Below are 26,380 nucleotides of genomic sequence, written 5' to 3'. Positions count from 1 at the left end.
CTAATATGATATTGAAGGAGAAGTACAAAGTTGGAGAACTGACGCTATCCAACTTGAAGACTTACAATAATCAAGACAGTGTGGTACTGGTGAAAGAACAGACAAATAAATCAATGGAACACAACAAAGAACCCAGAAATAGATCCACATAAATATAGTCAACTGATCTTTGGCAAAGGAGCAAAGGAAATACAATGGAGCAAAGATAATCTTTTCAACAAATGGTGCTGGAACAAATGGACATTCACAGGCAAAAAAAAAATTCAGACACAGAGATTACACCCTTCACAAAAATTAACTCAAAATGGATTACAGACCTAAATGTAAAATGCTAAACTATAAAACTCCTAGAGATAACATAGGAGAAAACATAGATGACTGTGGGTATGGCAATGACTTTTTAAATTTAAGACCAAAGGGACAGCCCATGAAAAAACTAATTGATAAGCTGGACTTCATTCAAATTAAAAACTTTTGCTCTGTGAAAACGAATGTCAAGAGAATTAGAAGATAAGCTACAGACTGGGAGAAAATATTTGCAAAAGACACATTCTGATAAAAACTGTTATCCAAAATATACCAAAAAAACCTCTTAAAACTCAATAATAAGAAAACAAGCCAATTTTTAAAATGGGCCAAAGACCTTAATGGACACCTCACCAAAGGTGATGTACCGATGGCAAACAAGCATTTGAAAAGATGCTCCACATCATATATCAGCAAAACGTAAATTTTTGATTAATTTTTATTCAAATATAGTTGATTTACAATGTTGTGCTAGTTTCTGCTGTACAGCAAAGTGAATCAGTTATACATATACATATATCCATTCTTTTTTAGATTCTATTCCCATACAGGTCATTACAGAGTATTGAGTAGAGTTCCCTGTGCTATACAGTTGGTTCTTATTACTTTTTTTTTTTTTTTTTTTTTTAATTTATCTATTTTTGGCTGTGTTGGGTCTTCATTGCTGCGCGTGGGCCTTCTCTAGTTGCAGTGAGCGGGGGCTGCTCTTCATTGCGGTGCGTGGGCTTCTCATTGTGGTAGCTTTTCTTGTTGTGGAGCATGGGCTCTAGGTTTGCAGGCTCTCGAGCGCAGGCTCAGTAGTTGTGGCACACGGGCTTAGTTGTTCCGCGGCATGTGGGAACTTCCCGGACCAGGGCTTGAACCCGTGTCCCCTGCATTGGCAGGCGGACTCCCAACCACTGCGCCACCAGGGAAGGCCTCTATTTTATATATAGTAGTGTGTATATGTTAATCCCAATCTCCCAATTTATCTCTCCCCCCTCTTTTCCCCCTTGGTAACCATAAGTTTGTTTTCTACATCTGTGACTCTATTTCTGTTTTGTAAATAGGTTCATTTGTATCATTTTTTTAGATTCCACATATAAGCAATATCATACAATATTTGTCTTTGTCTGATTTCACTCAGTATGAGAATCTCTAGGTCCACCCGTGTCACTGCAAATGGCATTATTTTGTTCTTTTTTATGGCTGAGTAATATTCCATTGTATATATGTACTACATCTTCTTTATCCATTCCTCCATTGATGGACATTTAGGTTACTTCCATGTCCTGGCTATTGTAAATAGTGCTGCAGTGAACACGGGGGTACATGTATCTTTTTGAATTGTGGTTTTCTCCGGATATATGCCCAGGAGTGAGATTACTAGATCATATGGTAGCTCTATTTTTAGTTTTTTAAGGAAACTCCATAATGTTCTTCATAGTAGCTGTACCAATTTACATTCCCACCAACAGTGTAGGAGGGTTCCCTTTTCTCCACAACCTCTCCAGCATTTATTGTTTGTAGATTTTCTGATGATGGCCATTCTGACCAGTGTGAGGTGATACCTCATTGTAGTTTTGACTTGCATTTCTCTAATAATTAGTGACATTGAGCATCTTTTCGTGTGCCTGTTGGCCATCTGTATGTCTTCTTTGGAGAAATATCTATTTAGATCTTCCACCCATTTTTTGATTGAGTTGTTTGTTTTTTTGATATTGAGCTGCATGAGTTATATGTATATTTTGGAGATTAATCCCTTGTCAGTCACTTCATTTGCAAATACTTTCTCCCAGTCTGTGGGTTGTCTTTTCGTTTTGTTTATGGGTTCCTTCACTGTGCAAAAGCTTTTAAGTTTCATTAGGTCCCATTTGTTTATTTTTGTTTTTATCTTCATTACTCTAGGAGGGGAATCAAAAAAGATCTTGCTGCGATTTATGTCAGAGAGCATTCTGTGTTTTCCTCTAAGATTTTTTATAGTCCCTGGTCTTACATTTAGGTCTTTGACCCATTTCGAGTTTATTTTTGTGTATGGTGTTAGGGAATGTTCTAATTTCATTCTTTTACATGTAGCTGTCCAGTTTTCCCAGCACCACTTATTGAAGAGACTGTCTTTTCTCCACTGTATGTTCTTGACTCCTTTGTCATAGATTAGGTAACCATAGGTGTGTGGGTTTATCTCTGGACTTTCTATCCTGTTCCATTGATCTATATTTCTGTTTCTGTGCCAGTACAATACTGTTTTGATTACTATAGCTTTATAGTATAGTCTGAAGTCAGGGAGCCTGATTACTCCAGCTCCGTTTTTCTTTCTCAAGGTTGCTTTGCCTATTCGGGGTCTTTTGTGTTTCCATACAAACTGTAAAATTTTTTGTTCTAATTCTGTGAAAAATGCTATTGGTAATTTGATAGGGATTATACTGAATCTGTGGATTACTTTAGGTAGTATAGTCATTTTGACAATATTGATTCTTCCAATTCAAGAACATGGTATATCTCTCCATCTGTTTGTCTCGTCTTTGATTTCTTTCATCAGCATCTTATAGCTTTCTGAGTACAGGTCTTTTGCCTCCTAAGTAGGTTTATTCCTAGGTATTTTATTCTTTCTGATGCACTGGTAAATGGGATTGTTTCCTTAATTTTTCTTTCTGATCTTTCGTTGTTAGTGTATAGGAATGCAAGAGATTTCCGTGTATTAATTTTGTAGCCTACAACTTTACCAAATTCATTGATGAGCTCTAATAGTTTTCTTTTTTTTAATTAATTAGTTTATTTATTTATTTATTATTTATTTTTGGCTGCATTGGGTCTTTGTTGCTGCACGCAGGCTTTCTCTAGTTGTGGCAAGTGGGGGCTACTCTTCGTTGCAGTGCATGGGCTTCTCATTGCAGTGGCTTCTCTTGTTGCAGAGCACAGGATCTAGGCGCACGAGCTTCAGTAGTTGTGTCACATGGGCTCAGTAGTTGTGGCTCGCGGGCTCTAGAGTGCAGGCTCAGTAGTTGTGGCGCATGGGCTTCGTTGCTCCGTGGCATGTGGGATCTTCCCGAACCAGGGCTTGAACCCGTGTCCCCTGCATTGGCAGGCAGATTCTCAACCACTGCATCACCAGGGAAGTCCCTCTGGTAGTTTTCTGGTAGCATCTTTAGGATTTTTATGTATAGTATCATGTCATCTGCAAACAGTAACAGTTTTACTTCTTCTTTTCCAATTTGGATTCTTTTTACTTCTTTTTCTTCTCTGACTGCCATGGCTAGGACTTCCAAAACTATGTTGAATAAAACTGGCGAGAGTGGATATCTTTGTCTTCTTCCTGACCTTAGAGGAAATGCTTTCAGTTTTTCACTGTTGAGAATGATGCTTGCTGTGGGCTTGTTGTATATGGCCTTTATTATGTTGAGGTAGAGAAATGTAAATTAAAACAACAATAAGATACCATTACACACCTATTAGAATGGCCAAAATCTGGAATGTTGACAACACCAAATGCTGACAAGGATATGAAACAGCAGGAACTATCATTCATTGCTGGTGAGAATGCAAAATGGTACAGCAACTTTGGAAGACAGTTCAGCGGTCTCTTACAAATCTAAAGATACTTTTACCATGTAAGTCAGCAATTGTGCTCCTTGACATTTACTCAAAGGAGTTAAAAACTTATGTCCACAGAAAAAAACCAGATGTTTGGTTTTGTTTTGTTTTTGTTTGTTTGGTTTTTTTTGGCTGCACAGCGTGGCTTGTGGGATCTTACTTCCCCGACCAGGGACTGAACCCGGGCTCCTGGCAGTGAAAGCACGGTATCCTAACCACTGGACCACCAGGGAATTCCCTCAGATGTTTATAGCAGCTTTATTCATAATTACCAAAACTTGTAAACAACCAAAATGTCGTTTAGTAGGTGAATGGATAAATAAACTGTGGTCCATCCAGACAATGGAATATTATTCAGTGCTAAAAAGAAATGAGCTATCAAGCCATGAAAAGATATGGAAGAAACATAAGTGCATTTTACTAAGTGAAAGAAGCCAATCTGAGAAAGCTGCATACTGTATGACTCCAAGTATACTGCATTCTGGAAAAGACAAAACTATGAAGACAGTAAGAATATCAGTGGTTGCTAGGGACTGGGGTGGGTAGAGGGGAAGGATGAATAGTCAGAACACAGAGGATTTTAGGGCAGAGAAAATACTCTGTATAATAGCATAATGATGAATACATTTTTCCAAATTCATAGAATATACAACATAAAGAGTGAACCCTAAGGTCATCCGTGGACTTTGAGTGATTATGATGTGTCAATTTTAACAAGTCAAAATTGTTGGGGTATGTTGATAATTGGGGAGACTATGCATGTGTGGGGATAGGGAACATATAGAAAATTTCTGTACCTTCCTCTCAATTTTGCTGTGAACCTAAACTGCTCTAAAAAAAAATAAAGTCTTAAAAAAAAAAAAAGATAATCAAATCACATAAAAAAATGCTAGTAGAAAAATAAATTCACATGATTGCTAAGCTTTGTTACCTGTATGATATCGATTACTTCATCAAAGTTAGTTCCTGGAAACTTCACCTCTTCTTCATCTGCCTTCGTAAATTCTGGAGTCTAAGAAAGCATTTTCAGAAAGTTTTTCTTGTGTTTAATGTCTTTTTAATTTATACCTAATTTATCATAATACCACAGCATAAGCTTATAATTACATGCCCCTATTTTTTATTTTGATATCCTGCTCAGACTTGATTTAACTAGTAAATGAAATCCAAGCTAGTCTCCAAGTTATCATTTCAATAGCTATAAAAAACTAGGTATCAGTTTTTCTATCAAGGACTCCACCAACAATACAAATTAAGTCAACTGATCAAGTTGATATAATTGTGATTTCTCTCCTAGAATTAAGATAAAGAAATGCATTTATATGTATAGATATATAAGTTTACACATATACAAACTCACAAAAAGAGAGATACAGAATCAAATAATTAAGAAAGACAAACAAAATAATTATTTTACAAATTTAGCCTCTAGGCCTCATTATATATAATCTAGTCACCAAAAACCACAATAGACAATTCCTGAGATCAGAATGATGAACAGTCCAAAAAATTATTTGTAATCATATATGTTTTAATAAACTTCTGGTTAAAAAAATTATTGATGAAAAATAAAATTAGGCACAAGAGCCATTCAGGGCCAGTTCTATTTTACTATTGCTGATTGTGAAAAATTGATGTTCTTCCTCTCCTTAAAACTGTATCCTCAATGAAGAAATTTGCTTACAATAGATGAAACCTGGGGAAATGTTACAGTGCTATTTTGCTGTGTAGTAAAGTCATAATTTTGTCATTCAGTCACAAGCAGCAAATAAATATTAGAAAGAAATGCATATTTTTGCATCGTGTCAATAGTATGATGAAAGAGTAACATCCCAAAACATATATCCAGTTGTCACTATAAAATTCACATTCAGGAAAACTATAATTTAATTCCCATTTAAATCAAGATTCTTCTCCAAAGAGACAGAAATTCTTTCTTCACATATGAGTCTTACAACTTAAGTTACCAAAAAGTTACACTAAGGATTATCATTTTCAGAACATTTATAAATGTAAGGATATTAAACAAACTTTCTTTTTCAAGTTCATAAGCAACTTCAGGGACTTCCCTGGTGGCACAGTGGTTAAGAATCTGCCTGCCACTGCAGGGGACACGGGTTCGATCCCTGGTCCGGGAAGATGCCACATGCTGCGGAGCAACTAAGCCCGTGCGCCACAACTACTGAGCCTGCGCTCTAGAGCCTGCATGCCACAACTACTGAGCCCACGTGCCACAATTACCGAAGCCTAGAGCCCGCGCTCTGCAACAAGAGAAGCCACCGCAATGAGAAGCCTGCGCACCGCAACGAAGAGTAGCCCCCACTCGATGGAACTAGAGAAAGCCCACGTGCAGCAACAAAGACCCACGCAACCAAAAATAAATAAATTAATTAATTTTTTAAAAAAGCAGTTTCACATTTGTTTTGAATCTTTTCCTTAAACCAAAATTATTAAAATATATTATAATGGAAGACTTTGCATGGACTAACATTAGTTAAAAATCTATAGTCAGACATTGCTCAAAGATATAGAATACATTTCTGAACATACCTGTATCCAGGTTTTCAGAGGAGGAGGAGGAGATGCTTCTTTGGGACTAGACGGAGATAGACCAACATCAGCACTACCATTTGAAATGCTGTCAATATCCACATTGGGTAATACCTAAAACAGAATGCAACATCCAGCTTTCAGTTCATCATTTTGACTCAAATATTTGTGAATCTATTTATCAATAACATATTTAACTTTTTATTGCAAAGTCAATGGATAACAAATTTAAATTATGAAAGCATATTTTACAAAATTTGGAAAATAAAAGGGAAACACAAAGAATCCTATTATCTTAAGACAACATCATTTTCACTATTCCCTTTATGTTTTTACTATCCACTTATGCATAGCTAAAATCTAAAACAGTTTCATTCCTGATTTTCCATTGTAATTAGGTCATAAACACCTTACTAGACTTCCATATAGACTTCATAATAGTATTTTAAATGAGTGTATAGTATTTCAAGAAAATACATGCCTTATTTAATCATTTCCTGTTGGTAAACATTTAGGATATTCCTTACATATTCACTATTAGATAGATAGATATATATCACTCCAAAAAACTTCATATATACATAGGGGTTTTTTCCCTGAACTTTGAATTATTTCATTATGCTAGATAGCCAGATATTAGACTAACTTCTCGAGCCAAAAAGCATAAATATTTAAGATTCTTGGTAATTACTGCCAAAATGCAATGAAGAGCTCTATTTCCATCATCAAAAACATAATTAATTATGTTTTATCCAACCTTCACCCAAATTAGATAACAGAAGTGTTTCAGCAAGAACAGTTTTTAAATGGAGGTATATTGTTATTTTAATTTGCATTACCTTGGTAACTAGCAAGATTTAAATTACTCAATTTGATTGCTTATAACTTCCTCTTCTGTAGAGTCTTATACATGTTCTTTGAATATTTCTGGATTTGCTCTTATGTTTTCTTATTAATTTATGGAGGTTTTTATATTTAAAAATTAAAACTTTCTATCATATTCCTTTCATATGTTCTCACTGTATGTTTTCCTTTTCATTTAGGAATCTTTTACATATATAAGTTTTAGATTTTATAGATTCAAATCTATTTTCTATCATAACTAAGATTTCTCCTCTCATATCCAGACTTAGCTTCATTTTTGATAAGGACTACATGCAATTATCTTCTAGTTCTTCTATGTTTTTATATTTTGTAGTTACACTTTAGCCTATTGCCTATTTGGAACTCACTTGCTATACAGTAAAAGTTTAGAGTCTAAAACCGATTTATTTTCCACACTGCTAACTAATTATAACATACATTATTTCATTTAAAATAATCCTATTTCCCACTGACTAATGAACTATCTATCACATATTACATTCTTTTTAAATAACCAAGGCTATTTCTGAAATATGACCGGTATCAAAACACTTTAACTTTTCTAAATCTTTGTTCTTTCAAATGTCAAAATGATCCTAAAGTTCAAGTTTTAAAAAAATCATGGCTTTTATTTTTTTTAATACAATTTCACTTAAATTATACATTAACTTAGGAAGAATTGTCATCTTGAAGCTTCACATTATAAGTTCTCTCTCCATTCATTCAAGTCCTCTTATATATGTTTGTATAAAGTATTAATTATATAAGACAAACACATTAAGCCTTCTTTTAAATTAATTATAACATACTATTGAATTGTTCCCTTTGGAATATCATCAATTCACCTGGATATGAGTTATCAGCTTAGAAAAGGTAGCTTAAATCATGCAGAACAAGGATAGCAATATCGCATTAATATCATAGTTTTAAAGAAGGAAAGACCCATCATGAAAGCACAGTTTTCATGAAGCAATATAATAGATTTTAAGTACTAAAGTTAAGCCAAATATTTTTTTCCTTAAATTTTTCTGTTCATGCACACTGAATACCTGCACAGTAAGCTGAGGAGGGTCCTTTTTTTCCGACTTCATTTCTACAACTGCTATGTTAGGTTTCTTCACTCCAGTTTCTGTTTTTCGAGATGATGGTGGAATAGAAGTAGTCACTGTTACAGGGTGTGGCTTGTTTACAATTACTCCAGCAGGTGGCATGGAATCACTATTACTTTGGGTTTGTCCTAAAAAATTTGGGGGGAAAAGGAGTCAACCATTTCAGAAATAAAGAGAAAATTCTAATATAAAACCTAGATCTTTATGCCTAAATTCTCATAGGAAAGGAAAGCACTATCTGCAATCACCTTTTCCTCTATCATCACCACTGTCATCATACTCACCATGTCATCCTTTTAGCAGCGACTAACATTAGGCGCTCATATGTACTAAACACATACACTATCTAATTTAAATAAGCCTATGGAGTATTAATATTATGCACATTTTACAGTTGAGGGAGCAGAGCTTTAGAGACATAACCTAATTTGCCAAAGGTTATGATAGTAAGTGGCAAAGCCAAAACTAAAGTGTATTGCATTGTGTTGTATTATTTTTATTCTCAAATCTTCATAGAGCAGCAACAGACAGAAATAAAACCGACAAAAAAATACTAGTGTTTGACTACCAATAAACAGCACGTAGGCCAACTATCTGCTAACTATCATAGCTGTCAAAATTTTGTTACCTTTCACTTCAAAAGTTCCACTTGTTTCCTAAATTTCAAAGTAAAGAGGGACAGTGCAGTGCATTCATTAAAAACACAGACCCTAAAGTCACACTGTCTGGGTTTGAATCTTGGCTCCACTCTAGCTATGTGGCCTTTGACAAATTACTGAACTCTCCTGTGCCTCAGTTTCTTCATTTATAAAATTGGTACATTACCATGCGTTTTATACAGTGGATTAAATAAGTTAATATATATAAAGTGCTTAGATCTGTCCCTGGCACACAGTAAGGACTTTATAAGTATCAGCTATTATTTTAGTAGAAGACATGTTTGAACAGACAGCTACCAAGTTGACATGCCATTAACCCATAATATCAAAAATAAAAAATTCTCTCTTATGTTGAAAAATATTCACATTTAAATAATTCATCAAAATTAAGAATCGCAGTGACATTGAAAGAAAAAAATAGCTAACAAAATTTGAAGAGCTAGTGTGAGAACAAAACTTATTTGCTCAACTTTTACAATGATGGGTCTGAGAGACCTCAAATAAGTTAATAACAAACTATTAGCTTAGAACACACTACATAATTTTTACTTATCACGGCCTAGTCCAAAAGTATATAAAAGGTAATTCAAAGTACTTCTCCTAAGACATGATGATAGTAAACCAATCAAAATCCTTAAGTTTTTTAATTATTATGAATGTCTATGACATGTCTAAACATTATTTTAATTTCATTTCATCTACAGCAATATACTATAAAATACCAAAAGAATGTTTCCTGTAAGTGAAAATATAGCATCATTTCAGAGACTGCTACTACACAAAGTAAGACACATTCTGAGGCCCTATTCACAAATACAAACAACACATAAAGGAAAAGGTAGGTGACTACTATGTCAGTATCACTTTGTAACTTCTGCTATTGCTGATTAGAATTTTAAAATTTACCCCATATATTTTGTTGGGTCTTACCTAAAAGAACTGCCATAGGAATTAGATGACCTTCCAGTGTACCTGAAAAAGTAGGCATTTCCCGGCTTGGGCTGAACACATACTGCTGATCACCAGGAGACAGTGTAGTTACGGTATGTTGCAGTTTAGAATCTATCTTTGTAGGTTTTGTTGCATAAAAGTCAGTTTGTGTTCTTATTGACTTTACTTTAGTGCCTATAATAATCACCAATGGCAGATATTTTAAAATATTGTTTGAACATCTACTATGCAGTCATCTACAAATATAGCAACCCTCCTCACAGAAAGATCTCATTCTATATAATAAGATTACAGGGCCCCAAAATATAAGTAAACCAGGGGTTGGCAAACTTTTTCTTAATTGGTCAGATAGTAAATATTTTAGCAACATTGGCCGTGTGGTCTCAGTGGCAACATCTCAACTCTGCTGTTGTAGCATGAAAGTACTCATAGACAATACTTAAATGAAGGAGTATAATAGCTATGTTCCAATAGAGCTTTATTTATAAAAACACGCAGCTGACCTGCAGGTCATGGTTTTTCAACCTCTGAATAGATGTAACAACTTGTGCAACTACTATGATAGAAAAGATACAATAACTAGAAAAAAATGTTGAATAAAGATTCAAAAGAATATTCAGAATGCATTATTTAACTCATTACATTTTTTCCTATGAGTATAAAAAAGTTAATGATCAGTTTTGGAATTGAAAATTTTTTCATCCTCTCATTATTCTGAATAACCAGGCTTTATCCTTTGAAATTATGTGCAGATAATCAAATTCTATACTTATTAAAACCTTGCAGAAGTTAATAACACTATACATTTTTTAATCACTATTTAGTAAATCTATATAGATATTAAATCCTGAATTCTTAAATAATTAGAAATTTTTCTGATTATCTGTCTCTCTGGAGAAGAACATAAATTTCTGTGGAACCTGACAAAAGTGAAGAGAACTAAAAGTGTAAAGGAAAAGAAACTAAAATCTTTTCTATTGATAAATAAATACCTGACATTTCTACATTTTTACTTTTAATATAAGAGTAGTTTTATAAATCTAAACTTTTAAATATAGTTTTATGATCCTAGGAAGAAAAATTTTAGTACCACATCTATATTTTTTTCATCATGTTCTCAAGTATTCATTCATTCAATTGAAGGAATATTTTTCTTGAATGTTTATTTATTTTTGATAAATTTATTTATTTATTTATTTATTTATGGCTGCGTTGGGTCTTTGTTGCTGCTTGTGGGCTTTCTCTAGTTGTGGCGAGAGGGGGCTACTCTTCATCGTGGTGCGTGGGCTTCTCACTGCAGTGGCTTCTCTTGTTGCGGAGCATGGGCTCTAGGTGCGTGGGCTTCAGTAGTTGCAGCACACAGGCTCAGTAGTTGTGGTGCACGGGCTTAGTTGCTCCATGGCATGTGGGATCTTCCTGGACCAGGGATCGAACTCATGTCCCCCTGCGTTGGCAGGCGGATTCTTAACCACTGTGCCACCAGGGAAGTCCTCCAGTTAAAGAGGATTGAGACAATGTCTTACTCTTTGTGGCCTTCACAATACCTAGTATAATAATGATGGACACATAAAAGGTGTTTTTAAAAAAATTTTTAATTGAACCTTAGCCAGACCTAAGGTAGGTTTTCTCTTTTTCTTTTTCTTAGTTTCCACCCAGTTTTGTTTAGTCTGAAAGGGATGCTGTTGCTTATTTCTTACTATAATATAATAGATTAGTTTGAATTCTGGGCTTCCAGGCAACCACCTCAGAGAAGACTGCCGTTTAATTTACTTGCTACAAACAAATGGTTCTTCAGTGGAGGGGGCCTCTGAGGTGGTACTGATACCTTTGCTTCCATGTTTGTACTGTAGGTGCTATATAGAATCTGAAAGGTGCCTAGCAGTAACTTCTCTCCCTTCTAATACTCAGAAACTTAAAGGCAGAGGGGGAAGTGAATGTAGACAGTGTCTAATAGTAACATCATAGTAAGCAGTTTTAATGCTTTTAAAGATTTTATAAATGTATTTAAAGATTTTTTAGAAACAATATCAAAGTCAGATGTACATGGGCTTAGTTGCTCAGTTGCTCCGCGGCATGTGGGATCTTCCCGGACCAGGGTTTGAACCCATGTCCCCTGCACTGGCAGATGGATTCTTAACCACTGCACCACCAGGGAAGCCCCTTGAATGTTTATTTAAAATATATTTTTTCAGCATTTAAAATGTGTTTGGCATCATTCCAGACACAGGGACTACAAGTACTGAATAAACCAACTGTATTCATGTAGCTTACACTCTAGTAAGGAAAAAAATTGATAAACAAATAAAAGTATAATGTCAGATGGTGAAAAGTGCTATGCAGAACAATAGGCAGAGCAAGGGAATAGAGAGGGTTAGGTGATAATATTTTGGATAGGATGGTCAACATAGACCTCTCTGAGGAGCTAACAGCTAAGAGCAGAGATTGAAAGAACTGAGTGTGCCATGCAAGGATCTGAGGGAAAAGCCCTCCAGGCAGAGGGAATAACAGGCACCAAGGCCCAAGGAGGAGCCTGGGTCCATAGGTTCTCAATCACTTCTACCATTAAAAGGGTTCCTTCATAAAGTGATTTTTGGATTTGAAAGTATTTAAAACCTTAACTTATTTTTTGCAAAGGCTTTCCAAACCCCAAATATAAGTTAATAGCAAGCTCTAAGAAACAAGGAAACATTAGAGTAAATATCATCCACAAGCCTAGTAAAATAAAATCTATAGGATTTCTAGATAAACTGACACCCTATATGATCAACTAACTTTTGGAAAGGAAAGGAAGGAAAACTAAAGCAACTGCCACAGCTCCAACTTCCAGAAAGGATCAGAAAGGAAAATGAGTTGGGATCCACGAGAGACGGCATGTTGTCAAAGTGCCTTACAGACTGCTAAAGCACAAGTTGAGAAACTTCAAAATGTAACCAAAGTCAACAGACTCAATATTTAACTAAGAGTTATATTTAAATATACTAGTGAAATGGTAGGTGTGAGTCAAAACATATAGTGATAAATAAAGATATTTTTAGTTGTGTACAAAAGTAACAAAAAAATGTCTCCCGGAGGGAGGGGCAAGATGGCGGAAGAGTAAGGCGCGGAGATCACCTTCCTCCCCACAGATACATGAGAAATACATCTACACGTGGAACTGCTCCTGCAGAACACCCACTGAACGCTGGCAGAAGACGTCAGACCTCCCAAAAGGCAAGAAAATCCCCACGTACTTGGGTAGGGCAAAAGAAAAAAGAAATAACAGAGACAAAAGAATAGGGACGGGACCTGCACCAGTGGGAGGGAGCTGTGAAGGAGGAAAGGTTTCCACACACTAGGAAGCCCCTTCGTGGGCAGAGACTGCGGGTAGCAGAGGGGGGAAGCTTCGGAGCCACGGAGGAGAGCACAGCCACAGTGGTACGGAGGGCAAAGCGGAGAGATTCCCGCACAGAGGAGCGGTGCCGACCAGCACTCACCAGCCCGAGAGGCTTGTCTGCTCAGCCGCCGGGGTGGGCGGGGGCTGGGAGCTGAGGCTCGGGCTTCGGTGCTAGCCGGGAGGGAGTCCGGGAAAAAGACTGCGGCTGTGGAAGAGCCAAGAGACTTTTTCTTGCCTCTTTGTTTCGCGGCGCGCAAGGAGAGGGGATTCAGAGCGCCGCCTAAACGAGCTCCAGAGACGGGCGTGAGCCGCGGCTATCAGCGCGGATCCCACAGCAACAGGGACGCAGAGGGAAAAACGGAGAGATTCCCGCACAGAGGCTCGGCGCCGAGCAGCACTCACCAGCCCCAGAGGCTTGTCTGCTCACCCGCCGGGGCGGGCGGGGGCTGGGAGCTGAGGCACGGGCTTCGGTCGGATCCCAGGGAGAGGACTGGGGTTGGCTGCGTGAACACAGCCTGAAGGGGCTAGCGCACCACAACTAGCCGGGAGGGAGCCCGAGAAAAAGTCTGCAGCTGCCGAAGAGGCAAGAGACTTTTTCTTGCCTCTTTGTTTAGCGGCGTGCAAGGAGAGGGGATTCAGAGCGCCACTTAAACGAACTCCAGAGACGGGCGCGAGCCGCGGCTATCAGCGCGGACCCCAGAGACGGGCATGAGACGCTGAGGCTGCTGCTGCCGCCACCAAAAAGCCTGTGGGCGAGCACAGGTCATTCTCCACACCGCCCCTCCCGGGAGCCTGTGCAGCCCGCCACGGCCAGGGTCCCGTAATCTGGGGACAACTTCCCCGGGAGAGCGCACAGCGCGCCTCGGGCTGCTGCAACGTCACGCCGGCTTCTGCCGCCGCAGGCTCGCCTCGCCTCCTCCGTACCGCTCCCTCCCCCCGGCCTGACTGAGCCAGAGCCCCCGAATCAGCTGCTCCTTTAACCCCGTTCTGTCTGGGCGGGGAACAGACGCCCTCAGGCGACCTACATGCAGAGGCGGGTCCAAATCCAAAGCTGAACCCCGGGAGCTGTACGAACAAAGAAGAGAAAGGGAAATCTCTCCCAGCAGCCTCAGAAGCAGCGGATTAAAGCTCCACAAACAACTTGATGTGCCTCCATCTGTTGAATACCTGAATAGACAACGAATCATCCCAAATTTAGGAGGTGGACTTTGGGAGCAGGATATATTAACTTTTCCCCTTTTCCTTTTTTTGTGAGTGTATGCTTCTGGGTGAGATTTTGTCTGTATAGCTTTGCTCTCACCGTTAGTCCTAGGGTTAGGTCCGTCCGTCTTTTTTCTGTTTTTTTTTTTTTTTTTTTTTTTTTTACTTAAAAAAATTTTTTTCCCTAATAAATGTTTTCTTAATAATTTTTTCCTTATTTTCTATTTTTAAAAAATTAAAAACAAATTTTTAATAAGTTTTTTCATATTTTTTATTTTTAAAAAATTAAAAAAAATTTTTTTTCTTAATAAATTTTTTCTTAATAACTTTTTTCTTATTTTTAGCATAAAAAATTAATAAATCTATTTTTAAAAATTAAAAAAAATTTTTTTCTTAACAAATTTATTCTTAATAATTTTTTTTTCTTATTTTTTATTATAATTGCTTTATTTTATTTTTTTTTAATCCTCTTTCTTTTTTTCTTTCCATTTTTTCTCCCTTTTATTCTGAGCCGTGTGGATGAAAGGCTCTTGGTGCTCCAGCCAGGCATCAGGGCTGTGCCTCTGAGGTGGGAGAGCCAACTTCAGGACACTGGTCCACAAGAGACCTCCCAGCTCCACGTAATACCAAACGGCGAAAATCTCTCAGAGATCTCCATCTCACCATCAAGACCCAGCTTCACTCAACGACCAGCAAGCTACAGTGCTGGATACCCTATGCCAAACAACTAGCAAGACAGGAACACAGCCCCATCCATTAACAGAGAGGCTGCCTAAAATCATAATAAGGCCACAGACACCCCAAAACACACCACCAGACGTGGACGAGCCCACCAGAAAGACAACATCCAGCCTCATCCACCAGAACACAGGCACTAGTTCCCTCCACCAGGAAACCTACACAACCCACTGAACGAACCTTAGCCACTGGGGACAGATACCAAAAACAACGGGAACTACGAACCTGCAGCCTGTGAAAAGGAGACCCCAAACACAATAAGATAAGCAAAATGAGAAGACAGAAAAACACACAGCAGATGAAGGAGCAGGGTCAAAACACACCAGACCTAACAAATGAAGAGGAAATAGGTAATCTACCTGAAAAAGAATTCAGAATAATGATAGTAAGGATGATCCAAAATCTTGGAAATAGAATAGACAAAATGCAAGAAACATTTAACAAGGACGTAGAAGAACTAAAGAGGAACCAAGCAACGATGAAAAGCACAATAAATGAAATTTAAAATACTCTAGATGGGATCAATAGCAGAATAACTGAGGCAGAAGAACGGATAAGTGACCTGGAAGATAAAATGGTGGAAATAACTACTGTAGAGCAGAATAAAGAAAAAAAAATGAAAAGAACTGAGGACAGTCTCAGAGACCTCTGGGACAACATTAAACGCACCAACATTCGAATTATAGGGGTCCCAGAAGAAGAAGAGAAAAAGAAAGGGACTGAGAAAATATTTGAAGAGATTATAGTTGAAAACTTCCCTAATATGGGAAAGGAAATAGTTAATCAAGTCCTGGAAGCACAGAGAGTCCCATACAGGATAAATCCAAGGAGAAACACACCAAGACACATATTAATCAAACTATCAAAAATTAAATATAAAGAAAACATTTTAAAAGCAGCAAGGGAAAAACAACAAATAACACACAAGGGAATCCCCATAAGGTTAACAGCTGATCTTTCAGCAGAAACTCTGCAAGCCAGAAGGGAGTGGCAGGATATACTTAAAGTGATGAAGGAGAAAAAACTACAACCAAGGTTACGCTACCCATCAAGGATCTCATTCAGATTTGATGGAGAAATTAAAACCTTTACAGACAAGCAAAAGCTGAGAGAGTTCAGCACCACCAAACCAGCTTTACAACAAATGCTAAAGGAACTTCTCTAGGCAAGAAACACAAGAGAAGGAAAACACCTACAATAACAAACCCAAAACATTTAAGAAAATGGGAATAGGAACATACATATCGATAATTACCTTAAATGTAAATGGATTAAATGCTCCCACCAAAAGACACAGACTGGCTGAATGGATACAAAAACAAGACCCATATATATGCTGTCTGCAAGAGACCCACTTCAGACCTAGAGACACATACAGACTGAAAGTGAGGGGATGGAAAAAGATATTCCATGCAAATGGAAATCAAAAGAAAGCTGGAGTAGCAATTCTCATATCAGACAAAATAGACTTTAAAATAAAGACTATTACAAGAGACAAAGAAGGACACTATATAATGATCAAGAGATCGATCCAAGAGGAAGGTATAACAATTGTAAATATTTATGCACCCAACATAGGAGCACCTCAATACATAAGGCAAATACTAACAGCCATAAAAGGGGAAATCGACAGCAACACAATCATAGTAGGGGACTTTAACACCCCACTTTCACCAATGGACAGATCATCCAAAATGAAAATAAATAAGGAAACACAAGCTTTAAATGATACATTAAACAAGATGGACTTAATTGATATTTATAGGACATTCCACCCAAAAACAACAGAATACACATTTTTCTCAAGTGCTCATGGAACATTCTCCAGGATAGATCATATCTTGGGTCACAAATCAAGCCTTGGTAAATTTAAAAAAATTGAAATCGTATCAAGTATCTTTTCCGACCACAACGCTATGAGACTAGATATCAATTACAGGAAAAGATCTGTAAAAAATACAAACACATGGAGGCTACACAATACACTACTTAATAACGAAGTGATCACTGAAGAAATCAAAGGGGAAATCAAAAAATACCTAGAAACAAATGACAATGGAGACACGACGATCCAAAACCTATGGGATGCAGCAAAAGCAGTTCTAAGAGGGAAGTTTATAGCAATACAAGCCTACATCAAGAAACAGGAAACATCTCGAATAAACAACCTAACCTTGCACCTAAAGCAATTAGAGAAAGAAGAACAAAAAAACCCCAAAGCTAGCAGAAGGAAAGAAATCATAAAGATCAGATCAGAAATAAATGAAAAAGAAATGAAGGAAACAATAGCAAAAATCAATGAAACTAAAAGCTGGTTCTTTGAGAAGATAAACAAAATTGATAAACCATTAGCCAGACTCATCAAGAGAAAAAGGGAGAAGACTCAAATTAATAGAATTAGAAATGAAAAAGTAGAAGTAACCACTGACACTGCAGAAATACAAACGATCATGAGAGATTACTACAAGCAACTCTATGCCAATAAAATGGACAACCTGGAAGAAATGGATAGATTCTTAGAAATGCACAACATGCCAAGACTGAACCAGGAAGAAATAGAGAATATGAACAGACCAATCACAAGCACTGAAATTGAAACTGTGATTAAAAATCTTCCAACACACAAAAGCCCAGGACCAGATGGCTTCACAGGCGAATTCTATCAAACATTTAGAGAAGAGCTAACACCTATCCTTCTCAAACTCTTCCAAAATATTGCAGAGGGAGGAACACTCCCCAACTCATTCTACGAGGCCACCATCACCCTGATACCAAAACCAGACAAAGATGTCACAAAGAAAGAAAACTACAGGCCAATATCACTGATGAACATAGATGCAAAAATCCTCAACAAAATACTAGCAAACAGAATCCAACAGCACATTAAAAGGATTATACACCATGATCAAGTAGGGTTTATTCCAGGAATGCAAGGATTCTTCAATATACGCAAATCAATCAACGTGATACATCATATTAACAAATTGAAGGAGAAAAACCATATGATCATCTCAATAGATGCAGAGAAAGCTTTCGACAAAATTCAACACCCATTTATGATAAAAGTCCTGCAGAAAGTAGGCATAGAGGGAACTTTCCTCAACATAATAAAGGCCATATATGACAAACCCACAGCCAACATTGTCCTCAATGGTGAAAAACTGAAACCATTTCCACTAAGATCAGGAACAAGACAAGGTTGCCCACTCTCACCACTATTATTCAACATAGTTTTGGAAGTGTTAGCCACAGCAATCAGAAAAGAAAAAGAAATAAAAGGAATCCAAATCGGAAAAGAAGAAGTAAAGCTGTCACTGTTTGCAGATGACATGATACTATACATAGAGAATCCAAAAGATGCTACCAGAAAACTACTAGAGCTAATCAATGAATTTGGTAAAGTAGCAGGATACAAAATTAATGCACAGAAATCTCTTGCATTCCTGTATACTAATGATGAAAAATCTGAAAGTGAAATTAAGAAAACACTCCCATTTACCATTGCAACAAAAAGAATAAAATATCTAGGAATAAACCTACCTAAGGAGACAAAAGACCTGTATGCAGAAAATTATAGGACACTGATGAAAGAAATTAAAGATGATACAAATAGATGGAGAGATATACCATGTTCTTGGATTGGAAGAATCAACATTGTGAAAATGACTCTGCTACCCAAAGCAATCTACAGATTCAATGCAATCCCTATCAAACTACCACTGGCATTTTTCACAGAACTAGAACAAAAAATTTCACAATTTGTATGGAAACACAAAAGACCCCGAATAGCCAAAGCAATCTTGAGAACGAAAAATGGAGCTGGAGGAATCAGGCTCCCTGACTTCAGACTATATTACAAAGCTACAGTAATCAAGACAGTTTGGTACTGGCACAAAAACAGAAATATAGATCAATGGAACAGGATAGAAAGCCCAGAGATAAGCCCATGCACGTATGGTCACCTTATCTTTGATAAAGGAGGCAAGCATATACAGTGGAGAAAAGACAGCCTCTTCAATAAGTGATGCTGGGAAAATTGGACAGGTACATGTAAAAGTATGAAATTAGAACACTCCCTGACACCATACACAAAAATAAACTCAAAATGGATTAAAGACCTAAGTGTAAGTCCAGACACTATCAAACTCTTAGAGGAAAACATAGGCAGAACACTCTATGACATAAATCACAGCAAGATCCTTTTTGACCCAGGTCCTAGAGAAATGGAAATAAAAACACAAATAAACAAATGGGACCTAATGAAACTTAAAAGCTTTTGCACAGCAAAGGAAACCATAAACAAGACCAAAAGACAACCCTCAGAATGGGAGAAAATATTTGCAAATGAAGCAACTGACAAAGGATTAATCTCCAAGATTTACAAGCAGCTCATGCAGCTCAATAACAAAAAAACAAACAACCCAATCCAAAAATGGGCAGAAGACCTAAATAGACATTTCTCCAAAGAAGATATACAGATTGCCAACAGACACATGAAAGAATGCTCAACATCATTAATCATTAGAGAAATGCAAATTAAAACTACAATGAGGTATCATCTCACACTGGTCAGAATGGCCATCATCAAAAAATCTAGAAACAATAAATGCTGGAGAGGGTGTGGAGAAAAGGGAACACTCTTGCACTGTTGGTGGGAATGTAAATTGATACAGCCACTATGGAGAACAGTATGGAGGTTCCTTAAAAAACTACAAATAGAACTACCATACGACCCAGCAATCCCACTACTGGGCATATACCCTGAGAAAACCATAATTCAGAAAGAGTCATGTACCAAAATATTCATTGCAGCTCTGTTTACAATAGCCAGGACATGGAAGCAACCTAGGTGTCCATCATCGGATGAATGGATAAAGAAGATGTGGCACATATATACAATGGAATATTACTCAGCCATAAAAAGAAATGAAATGGAGGTGTTTGTAATGAGGTGGATGGAGTTAGAGTCTGTCATACAGAGTGAAGTAAGTCAGAAAGAGAAAAAGAAATACAGTATGCTAACACATATATATGGAATCTAAGGAAAAAAAAAAAAAGGTCATGAAGAACCTAGTGGCAAGATGGGAATAAAGACACAGACCTACTAGAGAATGGACTTGAGGATATGGGGAGGGGGAGGGGTGAGATGTGACAGGGTGAGAGAGTGTCATGGACATATATACACTACCAAATGTAAAATAGATAGCTAGTGGGAAGCAGCCGCATAGCACAGGGAGATCAGCTCGGTGCTTTGTGACCACCTAGAGGGGTGGGATAGGGAGGGTGGGAGGGAGGGAGATGCAAGAGGGAAGAGATATGGGAACATATGTATATGTATAACTGATTCACTTTGTTATAAAGCAGAAGCTAACACAACATTGTAAAGCAATTATACTTCAATAAAGATGTTTAAAAAAAAAAAAAAAAAAGTCTCCCCTTTGCTAACTAAGGCACTTTGAGGACAAACCAAACTGCAAAAGTGCCCATAAGCACTTTTATGATAATGTACAGCATATGGCTTATCTTTCTGTTCATAAAGAACGTGATGGAGTAAGCTTTGCAAGGAAATGTCTACGTTCCCTAGATTATAATTTAAATTGCTTAAAAGTCATCATCTCATAAATTTTTATCATGCTTTATCTGAAGATACCATCTAATCCTATTTTTTCCCCACTGATCCTATCTTGAATCTGGTCTATTTTTCCCTACTTTCCTAAAAGGAAATGTTTCCATCCCTAAGCATTACATAATTTGAACAGTATTTATAAGTAATAAAAAGCAAAAATTAAACTTTACATATTAAACCAATACCACAAAAAATGAGTTTTATCACCAAAAAATGAGGTTCCTTACCTTTAACTCGTTCTATTACTTTTGGTCTCTGTGGTCTGGACTTAGGAGATGGAGAATTAAATCTGAGATATGGTCCTTTTTTAAGAGTGCTGCGATGACCCTGATAAACTGGTTTTCCATAGATTTGTAACATATAATCCTTGTCTTGTACCACTGTGGTTGCTTTCAAAAACCCCTAAGGAGAAAATATTTGCAAATGAAGCAACTGACAAAGGATTAATCTCCAAGATTTACAAGCAGCTCATGCAGCTCAATAACAAAAAAACAAACAACCCAATCCAAAAATGGGCAGAAGACCTAAATAGACATTTCTCCAAAGAAGATATACAGATTGCCAACAGACACATGAAAGAATGCTCAACATCATTAATCATTAGAGAAATGCAAATCAAAACTACAATGAGGTATCATCTCACACCGGTCAGAATGGCCATCATCAAAAAATCTAGAAACAATAAATGCTGGAGAGGGTGTGGGGAAAAGGGAACACTCTTGCACTGTTGATGGGAATGTAAATTGATACAGCCACTATGGAGAACAGTATGGAGGTTCCTTAAAAAACTACAAATAGAACTACCATACGACCCAGCAATCCCACTACTGGGCATATACCCTGAGAAAACCATAATTCAGAAAGAGTCATGTACCAAAATATTCATTGCAGCTCTGTTTACAATAGCCAGGACATGGAAGCAACCTAGGTGTCCATCATTGGATGAATGGATAAAGAAGATGTGGCACATATATACAATGGAATATTACTCAGCCATAAAAAGAAATGAAATGGAGGTATTTGTAATGAGGTGGATGGAGTTAGAGTCTGTCATACAGAGTGAAGTAAGTCAGAAAGAGAAAAAGAAATACAGTATGCTAACACATATATATAGAATCTAAGGAAAAAAAAAAAAGGTCATGAAGAACCTAGTGGCAAGACGGGAATAAAGACACAGACCTACTACAGAATGGACTTGAGGATATGGGGAGGGGGAGGGGTGAGATGTGACAGGGTGAGAGAGTGTCATGGACATATATACACTACCAAATGTAAAACAGATAGCTAGTGGGAAGCAGCCGCATAGCACAGGGAGATCAGCTCGGTGCTTTGTGACCACCTAGAGGGGTGGGATAGGGAGGGTGGGAGGGAGGGAGATGCAAGAGGGAAGAGATATGGGAACATATGTATATGTATAACTGATTCACTTTGTTATAAAGCAGAAACTAACACACCATTGTAAAGCAATTATACTTCAATAAAGATGTTTAAAAACAAAAAAACAAAAAAAAAAACCCCTAAGTATACAAAGTTATTCAACTCACCAGCAAAATAGTCATCAAACACTTATTTTTCTAAAACCTCCTTTTGTCAGCTTAAGTACTATATTAAGAATGATCAGGTCAGGAAAGTCCTCTATGTTGAATGGCTCTTAAATTCTGGAGATAGTTCTCAAACTACAGTTGTAAAGTTTTCCAAAGTATGAAAATTAAATACAAAAATCATCCACCCAAAAAACATGAAGGTTCTTACACTACTAAGCATATTTTCAGCACCAAAAAGTAAGTTTAAACACATTTTACATATGAAAGTAATAACTGTCAAGTACAATAAAATAACATAAACCAAGTCTTTAAATAATTTCCTACATTCCTGATCTCACCTTCAATCATAATCTAAATGCCACAGAAAGGTAGCATTTATTGAGCATCTACTAAGTACTAAGTACTGAATTAATCAGATGCTTTATGAATCTGCCCAACAATCCAGGTTTGGCATTAACAAAGTTTCAGCTTAGTTAGAGCACCCAAAAAATTCCCTCTAGCATCTAGTACCATGCCTCCCAATCACTAGGCACTAAACAGACATTTGTTAAACTGAAAAATAAACAAACTAAAATTTATACACACACACACACACGTACAACATACAAAGATGAAATACAATTTTGAATACCATGAACTAGCGGATCTAATTTTTGGACTAGATGATCTCTAGATATACCTGCTGTAACTGAAATACTGTGATTATAAGTGTGAGATGTCAGGAGGAAGGAACTGTGTACTTTGTGCAGTGATTTCTACATTATGGATATCCAAAACTCTAAATATCAATAGTTTAAAGATGGTTTACATTTGTATAGTCATTCATATTTTTAAAACATTTTCATAGTCATTTCATTATTTATATCTTTAAAAAATGATCAATTATAATGCAACATTTACATCACAAAACCAGATTAGGATCTTACCTCTTTTCTCTCTTTCTGTAAGCTTGAAGCAGGCATGCTTCTTGTAGATGGATTTCTAATTTGCTCCTCTTTTTGTTTTTGAGAATGTTTTCTTGGAATCACAGAGCTGTTTACCGTTTTGTCTTGTGTGTTGGTTTTAATATCTTTTCTCATGTTCTGAACTCTCTTGGTCCTTTGGTTCTTCTGATCAAATCTCTTTTGTTCATAATCTTTTCTTGCCAGTTCATCCTTAACATAACCAAAATTAAAATTACTTAAAATCTATCCAAGTAGAAATGCTTTCACATCAAAAGTACTAGAATTTATTTTCTGCTGCTATAGAAATATAATTTAGCAGTTTTAAAGGCTTTATAAGTAAATGATATTGGTTTACATATGAATAAAAATTCTTTTTAGAATAAACGAAAAATTAAAAAGACTGGTGTTTTATGGAGCAGAGGGAATGAGAAATAGTAGATGATGTTCAGGGATAAGAGAGCAACTTTTCATTATAAAGCTTTTTATACTTCTTGATGTTTAAACCATATGAATATAGTAACTGTTCCAAAAATTAAATTAAAAAAAAGTTTCCAAAAAGTAAACAATTTTGTAATAAAACTCTGAGATTTATTTATAAATTAAAGTTACTTGTAGGTTTAAACAAGCATATTTTGCATGAAATCCACAGTTATAGAGCGACATATATTGCTAGTCGTCTGCAGAACCAGATATGAACTCCAAGTCTTCTGACTCTTAGTTCACTTTTTTTCTGGTGCATTACATAGCAGCAAATATAAATTCTTTATATCCACATTAGAGATATATATTCTTAAAACAACAGTGTTTAAAAGTGTATATTAGGGAATCCCCTGGCAGTCCAGTGGTTAGGACTCTGTGCTTTCACTGCTGAGGGCCCAGGTTGGATCCCACAAGCTACATGGTGCAGCCAAAAAAACCGCAAAAAAACAAAAGACAAGAAAGAAACAAAAAAAAATCCCCAAAACCGAAAAAAACTAACACTTCATCTTCTACCACTGTGAGTACGCATATACACACATCTTACAGTCAGGAAAAAACACTTTGCATCCCAAGGTAAAAATGAGTTACCTTGTCTAGTTTTGCTTCTTCAAATACATAAAATTTTAAGAATTTCCTTTAAATTACTGACCCCTTAATAAAAACAACTGTCCTGGATTTTTGCAATGCTAATGTTTGAAGATACACCATGAGCTTTGTGGAGGTGAGAAAGTGGCAGTTTTTCCAGCTGGAACTGACTTCTCTAAACTTAGTAACCTTAAAAATCTTGTGGAGTATTTTCCTTTTAAGTAACTTTGATGTTTTTACTTTGGTAAGCCAATGCTTCTAAATCTGCTGTCTTTTTTTTTAAAGTATCCTTTTTTTGTAAGTATACTTCTTTCTTTTCTAAATGCTTTTGCTAAATTTTCTTTCAAATCACTCAGATTTTAGTTATTATCCACAATTTTCCATTTAACAGACATAATATAATTTATGAGACTAAGCTCATGTTAAGTAAAATGAAACTTATTACTAAGTAAGCATAAAGGGTGACAGAGTGAAATTAAGAATTATCAGTGGACTTAAAAGGAATATTTTGAGAATATGTATGATACTTGCAAATTGTAATCAATGTTATCTCCTAAGAATTCAATTAATTCTGTTTTTTTCCAATACCTACTTGAATTTCTGCGGAAATAGTTTTAATCCAGTTATCTACTGCCTTTCTGATCCGAATCTTCTCTGACATCTCTCTACAAAACAGAAAAAAGAATTTTCTTAAATTAACATTAAAGCTCCTAAGAATAGATCTCTTACTTAGTTTTGAATCTATTGTGTAGCCCAATATCCTTCATCTGAAAATGAAAAACCAATGTTATTAGTTTCATCGAAGGTTTGAAAAGCACATGGAGATCCCAGAAGAAATGTACCAAGGAGAGGAAAAAAAAGGGAAAATTAACATCTGTGAAAAATAATAGCAACATGTACATACCCAAATTCCATCTTTATAATAAGTCCACATGTCAAAGGCAATGAAGAACATTTTCTAAACATTAAAACACACTAAAACAAAATGAAGCGCTTGGAAAAAAAATTATGAGAGCCTGTAAACTGGCAGTTTCATAAAAAACCTTGGGATGCCAACATCCTGTCCTACCTGTTGGTAGATAGAGCATTGATAAATGAATACATGGCAGCTCCATCCTTTGCACGAATAATAGCTTCCAGGTTTTCTTCAAGTACTTTTTTATTGTTTTGTACTCCTCTCAAAATCTTCTCAGCATCTTTCAATACGGATCTCGTATTGGTTATTTGAAGCTTAATGCAATTCTGTGGAAGATCAGCAACCCCTGACACAATCTGAGATTCTTTTGGCTTAAAAGATAAAAAGGCAAGAATGTTAATATGTAAAACTCATATTAATATTTTAATCCAAATAAGAGCTATTACTATAGTTTGGGACATATACTATGCCAATATAGTCTAAGGAATCAATTTGTCAAATTGAAGAGCTATAAAAGAATACTTGGCAACTAAAGTTTCTTTCCATTTAGAAGCACTAATGTGAATGTTCAGTGAAATGGGGCTGGGAAGCCCACAGCAGTTCGTTCGGTGGCCAACAAAAGCTCTATCTGGTGAAGAAAGCTAAAACAAAATAAGAGCAAGTTGGCTCTAGGTAGGCAGAGCAGACAATGTGAACTGGATAAACGAGGGCCATTCACAGTTCTCCTTCCGCCTTCCTTCCTCTCCAGCAGAAGCGGGAGAACTACAGGTTGCCATGTGGCTCAGTCTTAGCCAAGGAGTAGTAAGTAGAAATCACTTGATGAGGGCTTTTGGAAAAGTTTTGTAAGGGGAACAGGCTGGGCTGACCTGTCTTTCCATGCTTTGTCTTCATCCTTCCTCTTGCTTTCTGTCTTGATAACTTTATTTCTTCATAATTTTTACCCTTACTAATCATTAATTTTAGTA

The 26,380-nt window shown here is 36.6% G+C and overlaps 1 protein-coding gene across 2 annotated transcripts in view; it reads right to left on the bottom strand.

Moving 5' to 3' along the window:
- Nucleotides 1-26,380, bottom strand: part of KIAA0586 (KIAA0586 ortholog) — a 112,801-nt gene that overhangs the window by 65,826 nt on the left and 20,595 nt on the right. For both annotated transcript variants that reach the window (XM_061182612.1, XM_061182613.1), the window contains exons 12-19: nt 25,569-25,786; nt 25,092-25,164; nt 23,417-23,644; nt 21,174-21,348; nt 9,989-10,183; nt 8,340-8,527; nt 6,427-6,540; nt 4,808-4,888 (exon numbers count right to left, since the gene is read on the bottom strand). In XM_061182612.1, coding sequence (XP_061038595.1) covers nt 4,808-4,888; nt 6,427-6,540; nt 8,340-8,527; nt 9,989-10,183; nt 21,174-21,348; nt 23,417-23,644; nt 25,092-25,164; nt 25,569-25,786 — 1,272 coding nt within the window. The remainder of the gene's footprint in view (nt 1-4,807; nt 4,889-6,426; nt 6,541-8,339; nt 8,528-9,988; nt 10,184-21,173; nt 21,349-23,416; nt 23,645-25,091; nt 25,165-25,568; nt 25,787-26,380) is intronic.

Source organism: Eubalaena glacialis, chromosome 2 (genome assembly GCF_028564815.1).
Source record: "Eubalaena glacialis isolate mEubGla1 chromosome 2, mEubGla1.1.hap2.+ XY, whole genome shotgun sequence".
Taxonomy (NCBI): domain Eukaryota; kingdom Metazoa; phylum Chordata; class Mammalia; order Artiodactyla; family Balaenidae; genus Eubalaena; species Eubalaena glacialis.
Note: the sequence above shows the minus strand (reverse complement) of the source record. Positions and strands in the feature narration are given on the sequence as shown.